The sequence below is a fragment of the Erythrolamprus reginae genome, chromosome 2 (genome assembly GCF_031021105.1).
Source record: "Erythrolamprus reginae isolate rEryReg1 chromosome 2, rEryReg1.hap1, whole genome shotgun sequence".
NCBI classification, from domain to species: Eukaryota; Metazoa; Chordata; class Lepidosauria; order Squamata; family Dipsadidae; genus Erythrolamprus; species Erythrolamprus reginae.
Window position 1 is genome coordinate 47,838,406 of NC_091951.1, and position 25,238 is coordinate 47,863,643.

At 40.1% G+C, this 25,238-nt stretch overlaps 1 protein-coding gene and 1 pseudogene across 1 annotated transcript; both read right to left on the minus strand.

Moving 5' to 3' along the window:
• Positions 1–25,238, minus strand: part of LOC139159400 (zinc finger protein 208-like) — a 115,036-nt pseudogene that overhangs the window by 23,197 nt on the left and 66,601 nt on the right.
• LOC139163235 (zinc finger protein 678-like) lies at positions 75–13,487 on the minus strand. Its single transcript, XM_070744189.1, has 6 exons — positions 13,071–13,487; positions 12,489–12,603; positions 12,294–12,361; positions 11,801–11,930; positions 9,774–10,557; positions 75–870 (listed from the first exon to the last, which is right to left on the minus strand). Exons 1-6 carry the CDS (start codon positions 13,485–13,487, stop codon positions 75–77), a joined length of 2,310 nt encoding a protein of 769 aa, XP_070600290.1.

The following is a 25,238-nucleotide window of genomic DNA, read 5'->3' on the forward strand; positions in this document are numbered from 1 at the left end:
CTCCGTGTATTTGGCTTCTCCCCTGTGTGGGACCTTTGATGGGAATTACGACTAGTCTGTTGGCTAAAGAACTTTCAACACTCCCTATATTTATATGGCTTCTCCCCTGTGTGGATCCTTAGATGGGATGTAAGATCATTGCTTGTTCTGAAGTCCTTTCCACACTCCATGCATTTATATGGCTTCTCCCCTGTGTGGATCCTTTGATGGCATGTAAGATCATTGATTGCTCTGAAGTCCTTTCCACACTCCATGCATTTATATGGCTTCTCCCCTGTGTGGATCCTTTGATGGCGTGTAAGATCATTGATTGCTCTGAAGTCCTTTCCACACTCCATGCATTTATATGGCTTCTCCCCTGTGTGGATCCTTTGATGGCATGTAAGATCATTGATTGCTCTGAAGTCCTTTCCACACTCCATACATTTATATGGCTTCTCCCCTGTGTGGATCCTTTGATGGCGTGTAAGATCATTGATTGCTCTGAAGTCCTTTCCACACTCCATGCATTTATATGGCTTCTCCCCTGTGTGGATCCTTTGATGGCATGTAAGATCATTGATTGTTCTGAAGTCCTTTCCACACTCCATGCATTTATATGGCTTCTCCCCTGTGTGGATCCTTTGATGGCGTGTAAGATCATTGATTGCTCTGAAGTCCTTTCCACACTCCATGCATTTATATGGCTTCTCCCCTGTGTGGATCCTTTGATGGCGTGTAAGATCATTGATTGCTCTGAAGTCCTTTCCACACTCCATGCATTTATATGGCTTCTCCCCTTTGTGGATCCTTTGATGGCGTGTAAGTTTATTGTTTTCAATGAACTCCTTTCCACACTCCATGCATTTATATGGCTTCTCTCCTATGTGCCTCCCTTTCTCAGATATCACTCTTTCTCTAGAATGAGTGAATGTCCCACTGTAATTTTTTCCACTGTCTTTGCATACATAGTCTTCTGGTTTGGGTTCAGTTGGATGATATTCATTTACATCTAATATGTCTTTGAATAGTCCTGCGCCTTTCCTAATATATGTTTTCTCTTTTTTTCCTGATTGGTAGAAAAAGCTTTGCAACTGAGCATCAACTGAAGATGACATTTCCTTATTCCAATTATTTGTTGGGTTTTCTTCTGCCTTTGTTGTTCCATTTGACTTTCAAGCTTCTTTGTTCCGTTCCCAAGTCTGTACTTTTGGAATGGTTCATTCGACTCTTTATACCCTTGCCCACTATAAACTTTAAAGGAAAAGAGGAATAAAAATGTTAGCAAGGTTAAGAAAAAAGGAGAAACATCCCATAAAGCATTTGTAGAAAACCTAAGATCTATTGCAGGTGGGCCAATTCCGGAAGAGCCCTCTGAGAATTAACTTTGAAACAAAATGCCGTAATTCCAAGACTCAAGATAGAAATGAAATGGAAGCAAAGTCTATTAAGCCAAAATAATTAATTGAATTGCAATCCTTCATATTTGGAACACCTGGGCCAAATAATATGAAATCTCAGAAACAGAGTTTAGCATTACCTGACACCAAGGAATTACTTTATCAGTGACAGGTTTAAATCGAAATAGAAAAACAGTTGACAAATGACACAGGATTCCTCTAAGCAGAAAGCCATTGATCTCCTTCCATACTAGGAGTAACAAAACAGCATATCTTTTCCTTCTCCCTCTCAAGAGATGACCTTTATTTGGAGATATTGAAATAAGAAACAGCCAATGACATCAAACCACATCATGTCTTCCTGAACTCTGCCTGGAGAATAGAAAACCTTACCTAAAGAAGCCGTGTTTCTGTAATTTTCCAGCATGACTTCCCAATGCAGATCTTTTTGGTGAGGATCCAGCTGAGACCACTCCTCCTCAGAGAAATTAACAGCCACATCCTCAAAGGGCACAAGATCCTCCTGGGGAAAAAAAGAGTACGGAATAGGTCTGGGAGGGACGGCAAAATCTACCCTTTTCTTTAGGAAAATTGTGCACTAAGGTCTATGCTTAGTAGAATTAAAGGACTGAGATGAGAAAATGGACAGAAGAAAAAGGATTTGACTGAAAAAATATTTTAGGCAGCTTTTATGAGATCTTTTGTTGCCATTCAGTAAAAGATCCATTTTCTTCTGGATGGATTTGGTAAAGTGCCATCAATACCCAGAGACACAAAACTCGTCATATAGCAAGGAAGCTTCAAATAGTCTCAGCCATTGGCTGAACGGGAAACAAAGAAACAGAACCAGGGAGAAAACAAATCTAATAAATAATTTCCCTTCTCTTACTTGAGTTGGAGGTTGAACCATAACTTCATCTTCACCATAAGGAAGAATCAGCTTCCCTCTATTCTCCCCTGTGAGGGACACAGAATTATAAAATGCAAAATTAACAAAATAGAAGGAGAGGTGCTATAATAGCAAAGACATAGAGAAGATGAGCCAGCTTAGATCTCCATGGGTAATGAGAGAATCTTGTATTACCTGTGCATGTACCTTGATTTTTGTCATGCTGAATAGTCCTGAAGAAAAACAGTTCCCTAGGGGTATCGGATTGATGCCTCCTTCCCTCAGCATCTCTGTTCTCCACAGTGAAGGGCTTGGAATATAAGCCAGAGAAAAGAAGGAGAATGAAAGGACCACATAAACCATGACATGGATTCTTGTTCTGTTCTTTCAACACCAACTGAAAGCACCCAATGTTCATCAGTTAGGTTGGAACAGAAGAAAGACAAGTTTCCCAAACCTTTCTTCTAGAATTGGATAATGGAACAACGTCCTTCAAGAATTAGTGAAATGTTATGAATGTCAGAGAACTGGTAATTTTTTTTAATTTATTCATTTGTCCAATACACAATACATATGGAAGAGAATAGACACGAAGTAATATATATAAAGATAACATGTAAAAATAGAGAAGATATATGAAAGGAAGAAAATATATATGATACCGTATATACTCGAGTATAAGCCGAGTTCTTTGAAAGGATTTAAACTGTTTAAAAAATGGTATTTTGTGGTAGTTGCTGTCCTTGCTTGGATAGGATCTAATAATGTGTTATGAGGCAGAGCTAGACAGGAATTCTTTTTCTATCTGTCTATCTTTCTATCTATCTATTTTTCTATCTATCTATCTATCTATCTGTATCTATTTCTATCTATCTATCTATCTATTTTTCTATCTGTCTGTCTGTCTGTCTATCTATCTTTCTATCTATATCTATCTGTCTATCTATCTATCTATCTATCTATCTATCATCTATCTATCTGTATCTATTTCTATCTATCTATTTTTCTATCTTTCTATCTATCTATTTTTCTATCTATCTATTTTTCTTTCTATCTATCTATCTATCTGTATCTATTTCTATCTATCTATCTATCTATCTATTTTTCTATCTGTCTGTGTGTCTGTCTGTCTATCTATCTTTCTATCTATATCTATCTATCTATCTGTATCTATTTCTATCTATCTATCTATTTTTCTATCTGTCTGTCTGTCTATCTATCTTTCTATCTATATCTATCTGTCTATCTATCTATCTATCATCTATCTATCTATCTGTATCTATTTCTATCTATCTATTTTTCTATCTTTCTATCTATCTATTTTTCTATCTATCTATTTTTCTTTCTATCTATCTATCTATCTATCTATCTATCTGTATCTATTTCTATCTATCTATCTATCTATCTATTTTTCTATCTGTCTGTGTGTCTGTCTATCTTTCTATCTATATCTATCTATCTATCTGTATCTATTTCTATCTATCTATCTATCTATCTATTTTTCTGTCTGTCTGTCTGTCTGTCTATCTATCTTTCTATCTATATCTATCTATCTATCTATCTATCTATCTATCTATCTATCTATTTGGTTTTCTATGCTGATAACCTCACAGCAGCTAATGCTGAAGCTCTTCTTTGGATACACTTATTTATTTATTTGTTTGTTTGTTTGTTTGTTTGTTTATTTATTTAATTGGATTTGTATGCAATCCCTCTCCAAGGACTCAGGGTGGCTCACAGCATATATAAAAACAGAACAATAATGTAAATCCAATTAATGATGAGAAGGAATCCAGTTTTGAAGGATTTTAACTGTTAGGTTTTAGCTTTGTTCCTGATCGAGCTACTTTTTTTACTTTTTAATTTATTGTTAATATTGTTAATTTGTTTACCCTCTTTTAAATTTACAGAGCTAGTTTACTGGTTTTCTTTAAAATAAATATTCTAAAACATGTCTCAATTAATGTAATTTTATTGTTTTCCATTTTTATAAGTTACCAGTAGCCACTGCATTTTCTAACCTCGGCTTATACTCGGGTCAATACGTTTTCCCAGTTTTTGTGGCAAAAATTGGTGCCTCGGCTTATACTCGGGTCGGCTTATACTCGAGTGTATACGGTATATGAGATAAAGGAAAGACAATTGGACAGGGGAGCATAAACTTCAAAAATATTGTTTATTACATCTAAACTCCTTCTAGGCTCCCGAGATGAAATTATCTCACCTGCAACTCTACCTGCTCCTCCTTCTCCTCCTCCGCCTGGCTCAGGAGGAAGCCTTCCACCAGGGCCACCGCCTGGGAGCTGGTCTCTGCTCCACAGTCCCGCACCCAGCTCTCCATCTGCAGGGGCAGAAGCGCCAGGAACTGCTCCAGAACAACCAGGTCCAGCATCTGCGCTTTTGTGTGCTTTTCTGGTCTCAACCATTGATTACAAAAGGAATGGAGTTGGCTGCAAAGTCCTCGGGGACCCTCATCCTCTTGATATTGGAGGCTCCTGAATTTCCAGGCATGAACTTGTGAAACGATGGTTTCCTCCTCCAAGATCTTCTGCCCAGATCTCCCCCAGATCTCCCCCTGGCTCCCAGACTGAGCACTAGAAGGGCTTTTTCCTGTTCTCTCATATGCCAAATGGCTTTCCATTCTTCCTCTGTCCTCTTACACAATTGCAAATAGGTTGAATGAATCTTGAGGCTCTAAAAATGCTTTTTCATTCACTGGAGCATTCATCTGGCCTGAGAGGTTGTGAATGCTCCAACACTGGAAGTTTTTAAGAAGAGATTGGATAACAGTTAGATAGCCTGGAGTCGGCTAGCTTGAAGAAAAACACAGAGAGGCATTTCAGGAACAAGGAACTGTTTATTCAGCAACAAAACAGGTGAGGCAGAAGTCGGAACAACGGAGGATGACAGCTCCCTATTTGTAGGGAAGCTGTAAAATGTGGGGCCAATGGGAGCTGTCCTTTTATTAATTAGATTATTAGATAATTAATGATTAAATAATAATAATTTATTTATTTATTGGATTTATAGGCCCCACTTCCCCTCTCAGACTCGGGGCGGCTTTTCTCCTTCACTCCTGTTTCCCCCCAAAGCAGACTAGAGATTCTACTTTCTCCCTTGCTTCCTCCTGGCTCTTAGGCAGAGGTGGGCTGCTAAGGTGGAACAGTGATGTGTATTTGCTCCTGTGACTCTGAGTCACGGTGCAAGTCCAGAGTAATTATACTACTGCACCTATACCTGCTATCAGGGTTCACACAACATGCCAATGCCAGAACACATTAAGAAACCCTGAAAGTTTACATAAAATGAAACGCAACGAAGTGAGTCTTGCTTAGGATGTTCCATTTCCCTTCATTCAGGACTTCCTTGTTAAGAGTCAAATTACATTATTATAAGCAGGCAGGGTCACAAAAAGATTGCCTTAAGCCCAAAGAGTAACTGCAAGTGGTGAGTTTGTGTGAAACACAAGGGTTAAAGGAATGTAGATTGGGATTATTTCCTGGTTCCTTTACCCTTTGTTGGAAATCATAATAAATAATAATAATAATAACAGCAAAAGAGGTGGAAGGAACCTTGGAGGTCTTCTGGTCCAACCTCCTGCTTGGGCAGGAGACACTCCACCACTTCAGACAAATGGTTATCCAATCTCTTCTTCAAAACTTCCAGTGTTGGAGCATTCACAACCTCTGGAGGAAAGCTGTTCCACTGATCAATTGTTCTAATTGCCAGGAATTTTCTCCTTAGTTCTAAATTGCTTCTCTCCTTAATATTCTTGTGGATTAAGTTCCAAGTGGGGAAAAAGAAACTGGATTCATGGAGGTTGCTTGTAAAGGAGGTTTAATGGTGGACAGGAGCACATGGCATGAGCTTCTGTCCAGAGAAGGGGGATCACATGTTTCCAGATGTTAGGTGTGTGTGGGGGGGGAGAGAAATTCTGAGAAGTTCTTTGTTTTATGTTCTATGAAGCCCCGCACTGAGGCCCTCCTGCTTCTGTTCCAGAAATGCACTGATTGGCTGTCGGATTCCCATGGTGCCATGCAAAGGCAACAATGTAGGCTGTGTTTTTGAGTGTGGGTTTGGCTGGCCCTTTGCTGGGTGATGGTAGAATGAAATCTCTTTGGGCAATTTCTCATATGGCGCTGTCAGGAGTTGGTTTGTTATGTAGAATAGATTAGTCCATCTTTTAACAAAGGTGAGCTGGGCCATTCCTTGATGGGCACATTGACAAAGGTGGGGACTACTAAGAGTAGGTCTTTTTTTTTTGTTTCCTAAAATCATGTTTCTGGTGATATTCAATATAATCTGCTTTTTTAATATTTCCTAGGATATTTCATTTTTTCTAGGAGACGGGTGGGGGTTAACTTCCTACACCTCCTAAGACAAATTGAACTGCAGAGGACCCAGGCCCTATTTTAGTGTCATCCAGCACATAGTAAGAATGCAGGCACAATCTTCTGCATCTCCTTCTTTGTAAAAAGTTTTCTTCTTTCCTGCTTGTAATTTGCCATGTAAATTCGCCCTCTGCCCCTACGGAGGTTTTCTCAGGAAGTGGGGTGTGACTGCCTCCCCCATAATACCCTCCTTTTTCCTGGGGATCTGGAATTCTTTCTGTGGACAACACAACTGGAGTCAAAACAGCTTTTCTGGCAGTCTGCTTCCCCCCCCCCGCTTGTTACGAGCATAGAAAGGGGGGCAGGGGGGGCACATGGGATCTGGGGTCCCCCACTCTCGGGACACAGAAGACTGAACGTGGATGAGGGCATAGATATTATGTTATAATCCACCGCGAGTCTTCGGGGAGGGGCGGCATATAAATCCAAATATTTCTATTTTATTTATTTTATTTATTTTGTCCAATACACAATGAGGGTTTTAGTAGGTATATATATATATATATATATATATATATATATATATATATATATATATATATATATTTGTTTTCGTAAATTTTCACGGGTATATGTATGTAGATTGTTCTGAGTTCGGGTTTTGCCCTGTGTAATGTTTTGCATGTCTATGCGACGTTTCGGTGAAATCACATTCACCATCTTCAGGCTGGAGTTCCAATCTTTGTGATTTCACCGAAACGTCGCATAGACATGCAAAACATTACACAGGGCAAAACCCGAACTCAGAATAATCTACATACATATACCCATATATACACACACACACACACACATAGTAAAATACATGATGACGGTTATAGAGGAGATACTCATAGTAAAATATATCTATGAAAGAATAGAAAAGAAGATATAGTAATAGAACATATCAATGAAAGAATAGCAGAAGAGATATAGGAATAGAAGAAAGGTATAGGAGATATAGGAGAGCAATAGGACAGGGGACGGAAGGCACTCTAGTGCACTTAATAATAAATAAATACATACATACATACATACATACATACATACATACATACATACATCAATATCTCTTACTTCTTCAGCGTGAGAACCTCCTGCCTCCCTCTGAATGGGAAAACATCCACCAGTCACCCAGGACCACTGCTGGGTCTCTTCCCTTCCCTTCAAAACTTTCCTCCAGTTGTACCTCCTGCAAAATTCAAAGGGTTAACCAGAGAGAGTGCAGAGTCCTAGATAGGCAAGATTAAGAATGTCACTCCCTTCTCTGGAATCCACCTGTCGCCCTCCAGTGGTTTAATGGAGAAAAACATGGATTCTATTTTATTTATTGGATAACAAAAATGAGAATACACATGATTTGAATGTAATGAATATAAATAAAAGGGAACATCAGGACAGGGACACTAGGCACTCTGGTGCCCTTATGCATGCCCCGTACAGACCTCTTTGCCATGGGGTGATCCCATCATCATGGTGACTTGTAAGGTCGTATACTGAGACATAAATCAATCATGCTGTAGTCACTGTTGGAAAAGGCTTCTATTGTTCGTAGTCAGTAATTTTAAACTATTACAGAAGATGAGATCGAGACAGTTGTTGAGTCTAGTGTTAGATACTAATTGATCTAGCCCCAAATTAGTAAGGGTATTGTGTAGGGTTGTATGGAAAGGTACATTTGTTTAGGGTGCAATTAGGGGCGTGCATAAGTGCCCTAGAGTGCCTTCCGTCCCCTGTCCTATTGCTCTTCCATATCTCCTATACCTTTCTTCTATTCCTATATCTCTTCTTCTAGTCTTTCATTGATATATTTTATTCCTATATCTTCTCTTCTATTCTTTCTTAGATATATTTTACTATGAGTATATCCTCTATAACCTTCATTATGTATTTTACGTGTATACCCACTAAACCCTCATTGTTTAATGGACAAAATCAATCAATCAATCAATTAATAAGAGGTAGATTGAGGTCACCAAGAAAGATAATAGGGCTGTCATATGGCTACTCCCTGTTCTGCCTGACATTGGTTGAGCAGCAGATAAAGACAAAAATACACACAGAGACTGGAGGTTTCCGAAACACAAAATATATTGCTTTACAAATAGGCTGAAGAATGTATTTTTATTATTAATTAATTAATTACGTATGCCGCCCCTCTCCGAAGACTCGGAGCAGCTTTATGACCAAAAGTTCAGGATTATCTGCCAAGCCAATAACGAATGTCCCAAACAGCAGAAGTTTTGTAAAGAATGCCTCCAAACTGAGCTGCAGCAAAGGAATTCACTCTGTTGTTCAATAGCTAGTCTTTCAGAACAAAGTTGTCCAAAAACTGGGCTGTTTTCCACGGATGCAATATGTTGGTTTAGAGAGGGAAACCCAGATCCGTTTCATTGTCTTTTAAACCACAAATGAAAACTCCTGCAAAAGGTTCTCCCACAAAGACTCCCCTTTTACGCCTGCTCCAGGATTCCCCAATTACTACCAGCTGTGATTAAGATCTTCTGCATCTGCGCAGCTGCTCATGTTGTCCCATAATCCTGTGCACTCAGACATGGAGAATGGGGCATTAACCACCCCCTCCTCATCTGACCCAGATGATGCTCTAACTGGGGGTTCCACAGGCACTGCAGGGGCCTCCACCTCTACCTCTCCAGCACCTTCAGCTTCCATCCCTCCTTCCCCTCACCATCTGAACCCTCCGAGAGCCACACAGGTCTCCGATGCTCCGACAGACACAGCTCATCGGGGTCAAAATCTGTTATCAGAGGAGCTGGCCATGAGCCAACCACAACACTCCCCTGTGTGGATCCTTCTATGAGAAGTAAGATAACTGTTGGAACTAAAACCCTTTCCATACTCCGTGTATATGGATTCTCCCCTATGTGGGACCTTTGATGGGAATTACGACTAGTCTGTTGGCTAAAGCCCTTTCAACACTCCCTATATTTATATGGCTTCTCCCCTGTGTGAATCCTTTGATGTGAAATAAGATGAGTATTTTGCTTGAAGGCCCTTCCACACTCCATTTTTATGGCTTCTCTCGTGTGGATCTTGTGATGGCGGGTAAGATGACCATTATTACTAAAGTCCTTTTCACACTCCATGCATTTGTATGGCTTCCCCCCTGTGTGGATCCTTTGATGGCGTGTAAGATCATTGCTTGTTCTGAAGCCCTTTCCACACTCCATGCATTTGTATGGCTTCACCCCTGTGTGGATCCTTTGATGTGAAATAAGATGAGTATGTTGGCTGAAGCCCTTTCCACACTCCATGCATTTGTATGGCTTCCCCCCTGTGTGGATCCTTTGATGCCGTGTAAGATCATTGCTTTTTCTGAAGTCCTTTCCACACTCCATGCACTTACATGGCTTCTCCCCTGTGTGGATCCTTAGATGGGATATACGTGTACTGCTTATTCTGAAGCCCTTTCCACACTCCATGCACTTATATGGCTTCTCCCCTGTGTGGATCCTTAGATGGGATATACGTGTACTGCTTATTCTGAAGCCCTTTCCACACTCCATGCATTTATATGGCTTCTCTCCTATGTGCCTCCCTTTCTCAGATATCACTCTTTCTCTAGAATGAGTGAATGTCCCTCTGTAATTTTTTCCACTGTCTTTGCATATATAGTCTTCTCGTTTGGGTTCAGTTGGATAATATTCATTTACATCTAATATGTCTTTGAATAGTCCTGTGCCTTTCCTAATACATTTTTTCTCTATTTTTCCTGGTTGGTCAAGAAAGCTTTGCAACTGAGCATCAACTGAAGATGACATTTCCTTATTCCAATTATTTGTTGGGTTTTTCTTCTGCCTTTGTTGTTCCATTTGATTTTCAGGCTTCTCTGTTCCGTTCCCAAGTCTGTACTTTTGAAATGTTTCAATCGACTCTTTATACCCTTGCCCACTATAGCCTTTAAAGGAAAAGAGGAATAAAAATGTTAGCAAGGTTAAGAAAAAAGGAGAAACATCCAATAAAGCATTTGTAGAAAACCTAAGGTTTATTGGAGGTGGGCCAATTCTGGAAGAGCCCTCTTGTAGGGATTATGTAAGCCAAATAAAAGCCACACAAAGCTATGCTTAGGATAATGTAGAAACAGTTATCTGGACAGCCTAGTGGAAATTTGCCTGGAAACAGTGACTCATAAGATAGCCATGAACTTTGGATAGACTAAGAAAATTCTTCAGCAGCACTCATGGCAAGAGATAAGACGCAAACAGTGTGATTGGCTAACAACTCAGCCTCCGATAGGAGCATTAAGCAAAAAGTTAGTAACCTATTAAAAGCTTTAGATGAGAGTTTTTGTAACCAATTAGAAGCTTAAAAGAAATAGCCTATGAAAACTTGTGTATTCAGAAGCCTTATTTTAGCATATAGAGATAGCCTATAAAAACTTGTGTATTCAGAAGCCTTATTTTTGCATATGGAAATAGCCTATAGAAACTTATATATTTGAAAACCTTATATTTGTAGCCTATAAGAAACGTATATTAAGAAACATTAAACTTGCATATAGCCAATAGAATGTTACCAAGTTGAAACCCCTCATTTGCATATGAGGAGCATAATAGAAGCGTACCTGTAACAATAAAGCTTTGTCACTTTACCCAGACCATTGACTCCGTGTTTCATTGGTAAGCACTAGTAATGGTTTCAGGATCGGGCCTCGTGAAGTGAACCACCACAGGGTTGTCGAGACCCCCGTCCAGCGGGGATCACGTCTCGTCACCCTCTGAGAATTAACTTTGAAACAAAATGCTGTAATTCCAAGACTCGGGATAGAAATGAAATGGAAGCAAATTCTATTAAGCCAAAATAATTAATTGAATTGCCATCCTTCATATTTGGAACACCTGGGCCAAATAATATGAAATCTCGGTAACAGAGTTCAGCATTACCTGAAACCAAGGAATTACTTTATCACTGACAAGTTTAAGTCAAAATAGAAAAACTCAACAGTTGACAAATGGCACAGGATTCCTCTAAGCAGAAAGCCATTGATCTCCTTCCATACTAGGAGCAACAAAACAGCATATATTTTCCTTCTCCCTCTCAAGAGATGACCTTTATTTGGAGAAATTCAAATAAGAAACAGCCAATGGCATCCAACCACATCATGTCTTCCTGAACTCTGCCTGGAGAATAGAAAATCTTACCTAAAGAAACTGTGTTTTTGTAATTTTCCACCATGACTTCCCAATGCAGATCCTTTTGGTGAGGATCCAGCTGAGACCACTCCTCCTCAGAGAAATAAAGAGCCACATCCTCAAAGGGCACAAGACCCCCCTGGAAAAAAGAGTACAGAATAGGTCTGGGAGGGACGGCAAGATCTACCCTTTTCTTTAGGAAAATAGTGCACTAAGGTCTATGCTTAGTAGAATTCCAGGATTGAGATGAGAAAATGGACAGAAGAAAAAGGATTTGACTGAAAAAATATTTTAGGCAGCTTTTATGAGATCTTTTGTTGCCATTCAGTAAAAGATGCATTTTCTTCTGGATGGATTTGGTAAAGTGCCATCAATACCCAGAGACACAAAACTCGTCATATAGCAAGGAAGCTTCAAATAGTCTCAGCCATTGGCTGAACGGGAAACAAAGAAACAGAACCAGGGAGAAAACAAATCTAATAAATAATTTCCCTTCTCTTACTTGAGTTGGAGGTTGAACCATAATTTCATCTTCACCATAAGGAAGAATCAGCTTCCCTCCATTCTCCCCTGTGAGAGACACAGAATTATAAAATGCAAAATTAACAAAATAGGAAGAGAAGTGCTATAATAGCAAAGACATAGAGAAGATGAGCCAGCTGAGATCTCCATGGGGAATGAGTGAATCTTGTATTACCTGTGCATGTTTCTTGATTTTTGTCATGTTCAGTAGGCCTCAAGAAAAACAGTTCCCTAGGGGCATCGGATTGATGCCTCCTTCCCTCAGGATCTCTGTTCTCCACAGTGAAGGGCTTGGAATATAAGCCAGAGAAAAGAAGAAGAATGAAAGGACCACATAAACCATGACATGGATTCTTGTTCTGTTCTTTCAACACCAACTGAAAGCACCCAATGTCCATCAGTTAGGTTGGAAAAGAAGAAAGAAAAGTTTCCCAAATCTTTCTTCTAGGATTGGATAATGGAACAACCTCCTTCAAGAATTAGTGAAATGTTATGAATGTCAGAGAACTGGTAATTTTTAAAATTTATTTATTCATTTGTCCAATACACAATACATATGGAAGAGAATAGACATGAAGTAATATATATATAAAGATAATATGTAAAAATAGAGGAGAAAATATATGAAAGGAAGAAAATATATATGATACAGTATATGAGATAACGGAAAGACAATTGGACAGGGGAGCATAAACTTCAAAAATATTGTTTATTATATCTAAACTCCTTCTAGGCTCCCGAGATGAAATTATCTCACCTGCAACTCAACCTGCTCCTCCTTCTCCTCCTCTGCCTGGCTCAGGAGGAAGCCTTCCACCAGGGCCACCGCCTGGGAGGTGGTCTCTGCTCCACACTCCCGCACCCAGCTCTCCATCTGCAGGGGCAGAAGCGCCAGGAACTGCTCCAGAACAACCAGATCCAGCATCTGCGCTTTTGTGTGCTTTTCTGGTCTCAACCATCGACTACAAAAGGAATGGAGTCGGCTGCAAAATCCTCGGGGACCCTCACCCTTCTGATATTGGAGGCTCCTGAAGTTCCAGGCATGAACTTGTGAAACGATGGTTTCCTCCTCCAAGATCTTCTGCCCATATCTTCCCCAGATCTCCCCAAGGCTCCCAGACTGAGCACCAGAAGGGCTTTTTCCTGTTCTCTCATATGCCAAATGGCTTGCCATTCTTCCTCTGTCCTATTACACAATTGCAAATAGGTTGAATGAATCTTGAGGGTCTCCAAATACTTTTTCATTCACTGGAGCATTCATCTAGCCTGAGAACAAACTCTTTGTTGAAGAGAACTTTGTCTCTATGAAATGCTGTAGAAATCGCTTCCAGTTTACATATCTGAGACCAAAAACCAAATAAAGAATTAGAAAATGGTGCATTTAACAGTTGAGTAATAATCCTACTCCTGGAAGGAAGTATATTTTTGAGCTATTGGAGGATTACAGTGGCACTGAGCAGTTAGTTTCTATGTATGTCTTGCAAACTATAGACTTGACCGTCATCAAAATTTATGATGAAATACACTGAATAAATACATTTGAGAACAGTTCTTTTTCTATTTCTCTCTCCCTCAAAGAAGGGCGTGATTTTTAAAAACCAAGAAAAATATATACACACTAAAAAGGAAACATAGAAACATAGAAACATAGAAGTCTGACGGCAGAAAAAGACCCCATGGTCCATCTAGTCTGCCCTTATACTATTTTCTGTATTTTATCTTAGGATGGATATATGTTTATCCCAGGCATGTTTAAATTCAGTTACTGTGGATTTATCTACTACGTCTGCTGGAAGTTTGTTCCAAGGATCTACTACATGTGCATGAAAGAGCAACAAAGGGGATTAAACTGGAGGATAAAACAGGTGAAGAACTGATTTAAACTGGGTATGTCTATGTTGATGAAAAGAAGGACTAGGGGAGACAGGATAGCAGTGTTTCAATATCTCCAGGGTTGCCACAAAGAAGAGGAAATCTAGCTATTCCCCAAAGCACCTAAGGGCAGGACAAGAAGCAATGGGTGGAAACTAATCAAGAAGAGAAGCAACTTAGAACTAGGTAGAAAGTTTCTGATAGAACAATTAATCAGTGGAACCCCTTGCCTCCAGATGTTGTGAATGCTCCAACACTGGAGGTTTTTAAGAAGAGATTGGATAACGGTTAGATAGCCTGGAGTCGGCTAGCTTGAAGAAAAACACAGAGAGGCATTTCAGGAACAAGGAAATGTATATTCAGCAACAAAACAGGTGAGGCAGAAGTCGGAACAACGGAGGATGAGAGCTCCCTATTTGTAGGGAAGTTGTCAAATGAGGGGCCAATGGGAGCAGTCCTTTTATTAATTAGATTATTAATTAATGGTTAAATAATATTTATTTATTTATTTATTAGATTTATAGGCTGCGCTTCTCCTCTCAGAGTGGGGGCGGCTTTTCTCCTTCACTCCTGTTTCCCCCCAAAGCAGACTAGAGATTCTACTTTCTCCCTTGCTTCCTCCTGGCTCTTAGGCAGAGGTGGGTTGCTAAGGTGGAACGGTGATGTGTGCTTGCTCCTGTGGCTCTGAGTCACGGTGCAAGTCCAGAGCAATTATGCTACTGCACCTATACCTGCTATCAGGGTTCACACAACATGCCAATCCCAGAACACATTAAGAAACTCTGAAAGTTCACATAAAATGAAAGCCAACGAAGTGAGTCTAGCTTAGGATGTTCCATTTCCCTTCATTCAGGATTTCCTTGTTAAGAGTCAAATTATATTATTATAAGCAGGCAGGTTCACAAAAAGATTGCCTTAAGCCCAAAGAGTAACTGCAAGTGGTGAGTTTGTGTGAAACACAAGGGTTGAAGGAATGTAGATTGGGATTATTTCCTGGTTCCTTTACCCTTTGTTGAAAATAATAATAAATAATAATAATAATAATAATAATAATAATAATAATAATAATAACAACAACAAAACAGGTGGAAGGAACCTTGGAGGTCTTCTGGGCCAACCTCCTGCTTGGGCAGGAGACACTCCACCACTTCAGACCAATGGTTATCCAATCTTCTTCAAAACTTCCAGTGTTGGAGCCTTCACAACCTCTGGAGGAAAGCTGTTCCACTGATCAATTGTTCTAATTGCCAGGAATTTTCTCCTTAGTTCTAAATTGCTTCTCTCCTTAATATTCTTATGGATTAAGTTCCAAGTGGGGAAAAAGAAACTGGATTCATGGAGGTTGCTTGGAAAGGAGGTTTAATGGTGGACAGGAGCACATGGCATGAGCTTCTGTCCAGAGAAGGTGGATCACATGTTTCCAGATGTTAGGTGTGTGTTTGTGTGGATAAATTCTGGAAAGTTCTTTGTTTTATGTTCTATGAAGCCCCGCCCTGAGGCCCTCCTGCTTCTGTGCCAGAAATGCACTGATTGGCTGTCGGATTCCCATGGTGCCATGCAAGGGTAACAATGTAGGCTGTGTTTGTGAGTTTGGGTTTGGCTGGCCCTTTGCTGGTTATGGTAGAATGAAAGCTCTTTGGGCAATTCCTAATATGGCTCTGTCAGGAGTTGGTTTGTTATGTAGAATAGATTAGACCATCTTTTAACAAAGGTGAGCTGGGCCATTGCTTGATGGGCACATTGACAAAAGTGGGGGCTACTAAGAGTGGGTCTTTTTGTGTGTGCCTAAAATCATGTTTCCGGTGATATTCAATGTAATCTGCCTTTTTAATATTTCCTAGGATATGTCATTTTTTCTAGGAGACGGGTGGGGGTTAACTTCCTACACCTCCTAAGACAAATTGAGCTGCAGAGGATCCAGGCCCTATTTTAGTCTCATCCAGCACATAGTACGTAAGAATGGAGGCACAATGTTCTGCATCTCCTTCTTTGTAAAAACTTTTCTTCTTTCCTGCTTGTGATTTGCCATGTAAATTCGCCCCCTGCCCCTACGGAGGTTTTCGCAGGAGTGTGACTGCCTCCCCCATAATACCCTCCTTTTTCCTGGGGATCTGGATTTCTTTCTGCGGACAACACAACTGGAGGCAAAACAGCTTTTCCGGCAGTCTGCTTCTCCCCCCCCCCCCCACCGCTTGTTAGGAGCATAGAAGGGGGGGCACATGGGATCTGAGGTCCCCCACTCTCGGGACACAGAAGACTGAACGTGGATGAGGGCATAGATATTATGTTATAATCCACCGCGAGTCTTCGGGGAGGGGCGGCATATAAATCCAAATATTTTTATTTTATTTTATATATTTATTTTGTCCAATACACAATGAGGGTATATATATATATATATATATATATATATATATATATATATATATATATATATATATATATATATATATATATATATAAACACATAGTAAAATACATGATGATGGTTATAGGGGAGATACTCATAGTAAAATATATCTATCAAAGAATAGAAAAAAAGATATAGTAATAGAACATATCAATGAAAGAATAGCAGAAGAGATATAGGAATAGAAGAAAGGTATAGGAGATATAGGAAAGCAATAGGACAGGGGACGGAAGGCACTCTAGTGCACTTAATAATAAATAAATAAATTAATTAATTAATTAATTAATACATACATACATACATACATACATACATACATACATACATCAATATCTCTTACTTCTTCAGCGTGAGAACCTCCTGCCTCCCTCTGAATGGGAGAACATCCACCAGTCACCCAGGACCACTGCTGGGTCTCTTCCCTTCCCTTCAAGACTTTCCTCCAGTTGTACCTCCTGCAAAACTCAAAGGGTTAACCAGAGAGAGTGCAGAGTCCTAGATAGGCAAGATTAAGAATGTCACTCCCTTCTCACCCTCCTCTGGAATTCACCTGTCGCCCTCCAGTGGTTTTTTGGAGAAAAACATGGATTCTATTTTATTTATTGGATAAGAAAAATGAGAATACACATGATTTGAATGCATGTAAAGAATATAAATAAAAGGGAACATCAGGACAGAGACGCTAGGCACTCTGGTGCCCTTATGCACGCCCCGTACAGACCTCTTTGCAATGGGGTGATCCCATCATTATGGTGACTTTTGTAAGGTCTTATACTGACACAAAAATCAATCATGCAGTAGTCACTGTTAGAAAAGGCTTCTATTGTTTGTAGTCAGTAATTGTAAACTATTACAGAAGATGAGTTCGAGGCAGTTGTGGAGCCTAGAGTTAAATACTAATTGATCTAGCCCCAAATTAGTAAGGGTATTGTATAGGGTTGTATGGTTAGGTACATTTGTTTAGGGTGCAATTAGGGACGTGCATAAGTGCCCTAGAGTGCCTTCCGTCCCCTGTCCTATTGCTCTCCTATATCTCCTATACCTTTCTTCTATTCCTATATCTCTTCTTCTAGTCTTTCATTGATATATTTTATTCCTATATCTTCTCTTCTATTCTTTCTTAGATATATTTTACTATGAGTATATCCTCTATAACCTTCATTATGTATTTTACTATGTGTATACCCACTAAATCCCATTCACTTTTGACAAAAAGATATTGACAAAATTGAACGGGTCCAAAGACGGGCTACAAGAATGGTGGAAGGTCTTAAGCATAAAACGTATCAGGAAAGACTTAATGAACTCTATCTGTATAGTCTGGAGGACAGAAGGAAAAGGGGGGACATGATCGAAACATTTAAATATATTAAAGGGTTAAATAAGGTCCAGGAGGGAAGTGTTTTTAATAGCAAAGTGAACACAAGAACAAGGGGACACAATCTGAAGTTAGTTGGGGGAAAGATCAAAAGCAACATGAGAAAATATTATTTTACTGAAAGAGTAGTAGATCCTTGGAACAAACTTCCAGCAGACGTGGTAGATAAATCCACAGTAACTGAATTTAAACATGCCTGGGATAAACATATATCCATCCTAAGATAAAATACCGAAAATAGTATAAGAGCAGACTACATGGACCATGAGGTCTTTTTCTGCCGTCAGACATCTATGTTTCTATGTTTAAAACCCCCATTGTGTAATGGACAAAATCAATCAATCAATCAATCAATCAATCAATTAATAAGAGGTAGATTGAGGTCACCAAGAAAGATAAGAGGGTATGTGCAAGGAGGCTACCCACATTAGTAGTGAAGTTAGTGAAGTAGTGATGTTGCTTTCTCTTTGCAGAGGGACCTCCAAATGGATTGTACGTAGATAGCAGGTACTAATGCAAAGAAGGAAGAAAGGTACATTATTGATGGGGACCAGGTGTTTGTCGTGTCCACCCTGATCAGGAAGCCTTCTCAATCCAAGTGCTTTTAACTATGTTAGACCTATCCACAACCCTCCATATTTAAGAGGGTCTGGAGAAAGTTGTATCCCTGCAAAGAGGGGGGCCAAGGAGCAGACAAGAAATGGAATTCTGTCTTTTCACCCAAGACACTCAAACTAATCTTGACACTGCATCCCAAAAATCAGGACAATGGTGTTGTCCACAATTGGGGTTTGAGCCTGGTGCCGAGGCCAATGGCGAACACCAGACACGAGTTGCAAGTTTTCTTTCATTTTATTGAAGTGCTGCAAGGAAAGGGATAGTGGCCAAAATACCAAAGAACCATCCCAATAGAATTAAGAATTAAGAAAGCTTTATATGTTTTCACCAAAACAGACGGGGGATATAAAACATAAGGCAGGATATAATCAAAATATCATCTAATAAACCTTTTTGTAATGATCTAACAATTATTCTATAATTTCTGGTGGTCTGCCAACACGATCAATCTGTTTGTCAGGCCGAAGCTATAATTTGAGTAGAGACTTTGGCCTGCCACAATTAGAGTAATACAGTGGGAATTCGGAGGGGCGGTTGTATGAGGGGGAAATATACTAGCCATAACAAATTCCCTCTAGAAGATTCAAGGTCTTGCTTTCTTAGCACCAACCGAAGTATGGAGGAGGTCTGTGAATTTGCAGGCAACCAGACTGGTCCACGTGATGAACTTCTGGCTGTGAGGATGAGGGATGAACCCAGTGAAGGGCTACCAAAATGTTTACTACCACTTTGGGTGTGGCTTATTTTGTGGGTGTGGCTTGCCAGCCATGTGGCCAGTTGGGAGTGGCTTGACAATCATGTGATCTGACCCAGGATTTTCCAAGAACCGCAAAACAATCCTCATGTCAATGGATTCAAAACAAGCAGGTCATCAAATTTACCCACATCCTAGAAGTGAACAGCTGTAGAACAATGAAATAACAGAAACATCTCACTTAGAATTTTGAAAGCACATTTTGAGCATTGTCATAAACTACTCAAGACTCACTTATACCGCCAGGCATGGGGGAGTTGAGATATTCCTTCCCCCTAGGCCATTACAAGTTATGCATGGTATGTTTGTGTGTATGTTTGTTTTTATAATAAGGTTTTTTAGTTGTTTTAATTATTGGATTGTTACATGTTGTTTTATTATTGTTGTTAGCCGCCCCGAGTCTATGGAGAGGGGCGGCATACAAATCCAATAAATTATTATTATTATTGTTGTTGTTGTTGTTGTTGTGTTGTCATAAGGTGCCTTCGTGATTAAAATGGAGACTCACAAAATAATCACTTACTCAGAGGCAACAATCTAAAGTGTTCCTTGCTACTTCCACAACCTAAGTGAACATCCCAAAATGCCCCATTCCACATAAGAGTCTTAACCCTCCTTCCTGCAGACGACCAGACCTCTTTTCTAGGGAATACTATAGGCATTCAGAAAGGAGGGAGAGGCAGAAATCCAGTTCACATAGAATTAATTCCAGATTTTATCTCCTTATACCTTTCCTAGACAATTTTGTTTGTAGTAGAATCGCTGGCTTTGGAGTTTTTAAACGCTTTTGGGAAGAACACAGAGGGTAACCAAAGAGGACGCCCTGCATTTTCATTCAACATCTTTTGGTGCAAATTGGATGCTCTAGGGTGGAGTTCCATTTTGGCTACCCCACTGCGTTCCCCCCGTCCGGGTAGTAGCCTAATCCTGATTATATGAACCTTAACCCGGGTGGGGAACTGTAGGAAAAGTTAGTACTGGTTTAACTACAGTACGTAACCAAGATGACTCTGACAATAAATTGGAGCATGGAAGAAGGCCAAGGTCTAGACTCTGATTTATGTCTCAGATGTTATTTGGAAGGCTTACTAATTAATGCTTCTTAAAAAATGTCAGAAGAAGGACATTTTAAACACTTTGTGTGTAATGAAGTGGGAAGAAACAACTGAGTGGCAGGAAACTCTTGAAAAGAAAATCCCAGGATTTAACAAATTAAATCTAGAATTAACATAGATTCTTGACCAAATGTATCTCTGTACAGGGAATTACATCATTCCTGCTCCTGTCGCTCTCTCTCCATAGTCCATGCACGTACATGACTTCATCCTTTTATGGATGTTCCTATGGGAAGTAAGACTACTGGTTTGTCTGAAATCCTTTCCACACGCCAAGGATTTGTATGGGTTTCTCTCTGTGTAGATCCTTTTATTACCAGCCAGTTGATTCCTGTAAGTAAACGTCTTGCCATACTCTCTGCTGTCACATGGCTACTCCCTGTTCTGCCTGACACTGGTTGAGCAGCAGATAAAGACAAAAACACACACAGAGACTGGAGGTTTCCAAAACACAAAATATATTGCTTTACAAATAGGCTGAAGAATGTCTTTTTATTATTAATTAATTAATTATGTATGCCGCCCCTCTCCGAAGACTCAGAGCAGCTTTATGACCAAAAGTTCAGGATTATCTGCCAAGCCAATAACGAATGTCCCAAACAGCAGAAGGTTTGTAAAGAATGCCTCCAGACTGAGCTGCAGCAAAGGAATTCACTCTATTGTTCAATAGCTACAGTCTTTCAGAACAAAGGTGTCCAAAAACTGGGCTGTTTTCCATGGATGCAACATGTTGGTTTAGAGAGGGAAACCCAGATCCATTTCATTGTCTTTTAAACCACAAATGAAAACTCCTGCAAAAGGTTCTCCCACAAAGACTCCCCTTTTACGCCTGCTCCAGGATTCCCCAATTACTACCAGTTGTGATTAAGATCTTCTGCATCTGCGCAACTGCTCATGTTGTCCCATAATCCTGTGCACTCAGACCTGGAGAATGGGGCCATTAACCACCCCCTCCTCATCTGACCCAGATGAGGCTCTAACTGGGGGTTCCACAGACACTGCAGGGGCCTCCACCTCTACCTCTCCAGCACTTTCAGCTTCCATCTCTCCTCCCCCCTCACCATCTGAACCCTCCGAGAGCCACACAGGTCTCCGATGCTCCGCCGGACACAGCTCATCGGGGTCAAAATCTGTTATCAGAGGAGCTAGACATGAGCCAACCACAACACTCCCCTGTGTGGATCCTTCTATGAGAAGTAAGATAACTGTTGGAACTAAAACCCTTTCCATACTCCATGTATATGGCTTCTCCCCTGTGTGAATCCTTTGATGGAATTACGACTAGTCTGTTGGCTAAAGCCCTTTCAACACTCCCTATATTTATATGGCTTCTCCCCTGTGTGGATCCTTTGATGGCATGTAAGACCATTGCTTTTTCTGAAGTCCCTTCCACACTCCGTGCATTTGTATGGCTTCTCCCCTGTGTGGATCCTTAGATGGGATGTAAGTTGACTGCTTTGTCTGAAGTCCTTTCCACACTCCATGCATTTGTATGGCTTCTCCCCTGTGTGGATCCTTAGATGGGATGTAAGTTTATTGTTTTCAATGAACTCCTTTCCACACTCCATGCATTTGTATGGCTTCTCCCCTGTGTGGATCCTTAGATGGGATGTAAGTTGACTGCTTTGTCTGAAGTCCTTTCCACACTCCATGCATTTGTATGGCTTCTCCCCTGTGTGGATCCTTAGATGGGATGTAAGTTGACTGCTTTGTCTGAAGTCCTTTCCACACTCCATGCATTTGTATGGCTTCTCCCCTGTGTGGATCCTTAGATGGCGTGTAAGTTTATTGTTTTCAATGAACTCCTTTCCACACTCCATGCATTTATATGGCTTCTCCCCAGTGTGGATCCTTTGATGGCGTGTAAGTTTATTGTTTTCAATGAACTCCTTTCCACACTCCATGCATTTATATGGCTTCTCTCCTACGTGCCTCCCTTTCTCAGATATCACTCTTTCTCTAGAATGAGTGAATGTCCCACTGTAATTTTTTCCACTGTCTTTGCATATATAGTCTTCTGGTTTGGGTTCAGTTGAATAATATTCATTTACATCTAATATGTCTTTGAATAGTCCTGCGCCTTTCCTAATATATTTTTTCTCTATTTTTCCTGGTTGGTCAAGAAAGCTTTGCAACTGAGCATCAACTGAAGATGACATTTCCTTATTCCAATTATTTGTTGGGTTTTTCTTCTGCCTTTGATGTTCCATTTGATTTTCAGGCTTCTCTGTTCCGTTCCCAAGTCTGTACTTTTGGAATGGTTCAATCGACTCTTTATACCCTTGCCCACTATAACCTTTAAAGGAAAAGAGGAATAAAAATGTTAGCAAGGTTAAGAAAAAAGGAGAAACATCTCATAAAGCATTTGTAGAAAACCTAAGATTTATTGGAGGTGGGCCAATTCCGGAAGAGCCCTCTGAGAATTAACTTTGAAACAAAATGCCGTAATTCCAAGACTCAAGATAGAAATGAAATGGAAGCAAAGTCTATTAAGCCAAAGTAATTAATTGAATTGCAATCCTTGATATTTGGAACACCTGGGCCAAATAATATGAAATATTGGTATCAGAGTTTAGCATTACCTGACACCAAGGAATTACTTTATCACTGGCAGGTTTAAATCAAAATAGAAAAACTCAACAGTTGACAAATGGCACAGGATTCCTCTAAGCAGAAAGCCATTGATCTCCTTCCATACTAGGAGCAACAAAAGAGCATATATTTTCCTTTTCCCTCTCAAGAGATGACCTTTATTTGGAGAAATTGAAATAGGAAACAGCCAATGGCATCTAACCACATCATGTCTTCCTGAACTCTGACTGGAGAATAGAAAATCTTACCTAAAGAAGCCAAGTTTCTGTAATTTTCCAGCATGACTTCCCAATGCAGATCTTTTTGGTGAGGATCCAGCTGAGACCACTCGTCCTCAGAGAAATAAACAGCCACATCCTCAAAGGGCACAAGACCCCCCTGGAAAAAAGAGTAGAGAATAGGTCTGGGAGGGACGGCAAGATCTACCCTTTTCTTTCGGAAAATTGTGCACTAAGGTCTATGCTTAGTAGAATTAAAGGACTGAGATGAGAAAATGGACAGAAGAAAAAGGATTTGACTGAAAAAATATTTTAGGCAGCTTTTATGAGATAGTTTGTCGCCATTCAGTAAAAGATCCATTTTCTTCTGGATTGATTTGATAAAGTGCCATCAATACTCAGAAACACAACTCTCGTCATATAGCAAGGAAGCTTCAAATAGTCTCAGCCATTGGCTGAACGGGAAACAAACAAACAGAACCAGGGAGAAAACAAATCTAATAAATAATTTCCCTTCTCTTACTTGAGTTGGAGATTGAACCATAATTTCATCTTCACCATAAGGAAGAATCAGCTTCCCTCCATTCTCCCCTGTGAGGGACACAGAATTATAAAATGCAAAATTAACAAAATAGGAAGAGAAGTGCTATAATAGCAAAGACATAGAGAAGATGAGCCAGCTGAGATCTCCATGGGGAATGAGTGAATCTTGTATTACCTGTGCATGTTTCTTGATTTTTGTCATGTTCAGTAGGCCTGAAGAAAAACAGTTCCCTAGGGGCATCGGATTGATGCCTCCTTCCCTCAGGATCTCTGATCTCCACAGTGAAGGGCTTGGAATATAAGCCAGAGAAAAGAAGAAGAATGAAAGGACCACATAAACCATGACATGGATTCTTGTTCTCTTCTTTCAACACCAACTGAAAGCACCCAATGTCCATCAGTTAGGTTGGAAAAGAAGAAAGAAAAGTTTCCCAAATCTTTCTTCTAGGATTGGATAATGGAACAACCTCCTTCAAGAATTAGTGAAATGTTATGAATGTCAGAGAACTGGTAATTTTTAAAATTTATTTATTCATTTGTCCAATACACAATACATATGGAAGAGAATAGACATGAAGTAATATATATATAAAGATAATATGTAAAAATAGAGGAGAAAATATATGAAAGGAAGAAAATATATATGATACAGTATATGAGATAACGGAAAGACAATTGGACAGGGGAGCATAAACTTCAAAAATATTGTTTATTATATCTAAACTCCTTCTAGGCTCCCGAGATGAAATTATCTCACCTGCAACTCAACCTGCTCCTCCTTCTCCTCCTCTGCCTGGCTCAGGAGGAAGCCTTCCACCAGGGCCACCGCCTGGGAGGTGGTCTCTGCTCCACACTCCCGCACCCAGCTCTCCATCTGCAGGGGCAGAAGCGCCAGGAACTGCTCCAGAACAACCAGGTCCAGCATCTGTGCTTTTGTGTGCTTGTCTGGTCTCAACCATCGACTACAAAAGGAATGGAGTCGGCTGCAAAGTCCTCGGGGACCCTCATCCTCTTGATATTGGAGGCTCCTGAAATTCCAGGCATGAACTTGTGAAAAGATGGTTTCCTCCTCCAAGATCTTCTGCCCAGATCTTCCCCAGATCTCCCCACGGCTCCCAGACTTAGAACCAGAAGGGCTTTTTCCTGTTCTCTCATATGCCAAATGGCTTTCCATTCTTTCTCTGTCCTATTACACAATTGCAAATAGGTTGAATGAATCTTGAGGCTCTCCAAATGCTTTTTCATTCACTGGAGCATTCATCTAGCCTGAGAAGAAACACTTTGTTGAAGAGAACTTTGTCTCTATGAAATGCTGTAGAAATCGCTTCCAGTTTATGTATCTGAGACCGAAAACCAAATAAAGAATTAGAAAATGGTGCATTTAACAGTTGAGTAGTAATCCTACTCCAGGAAGGAAGAATATTT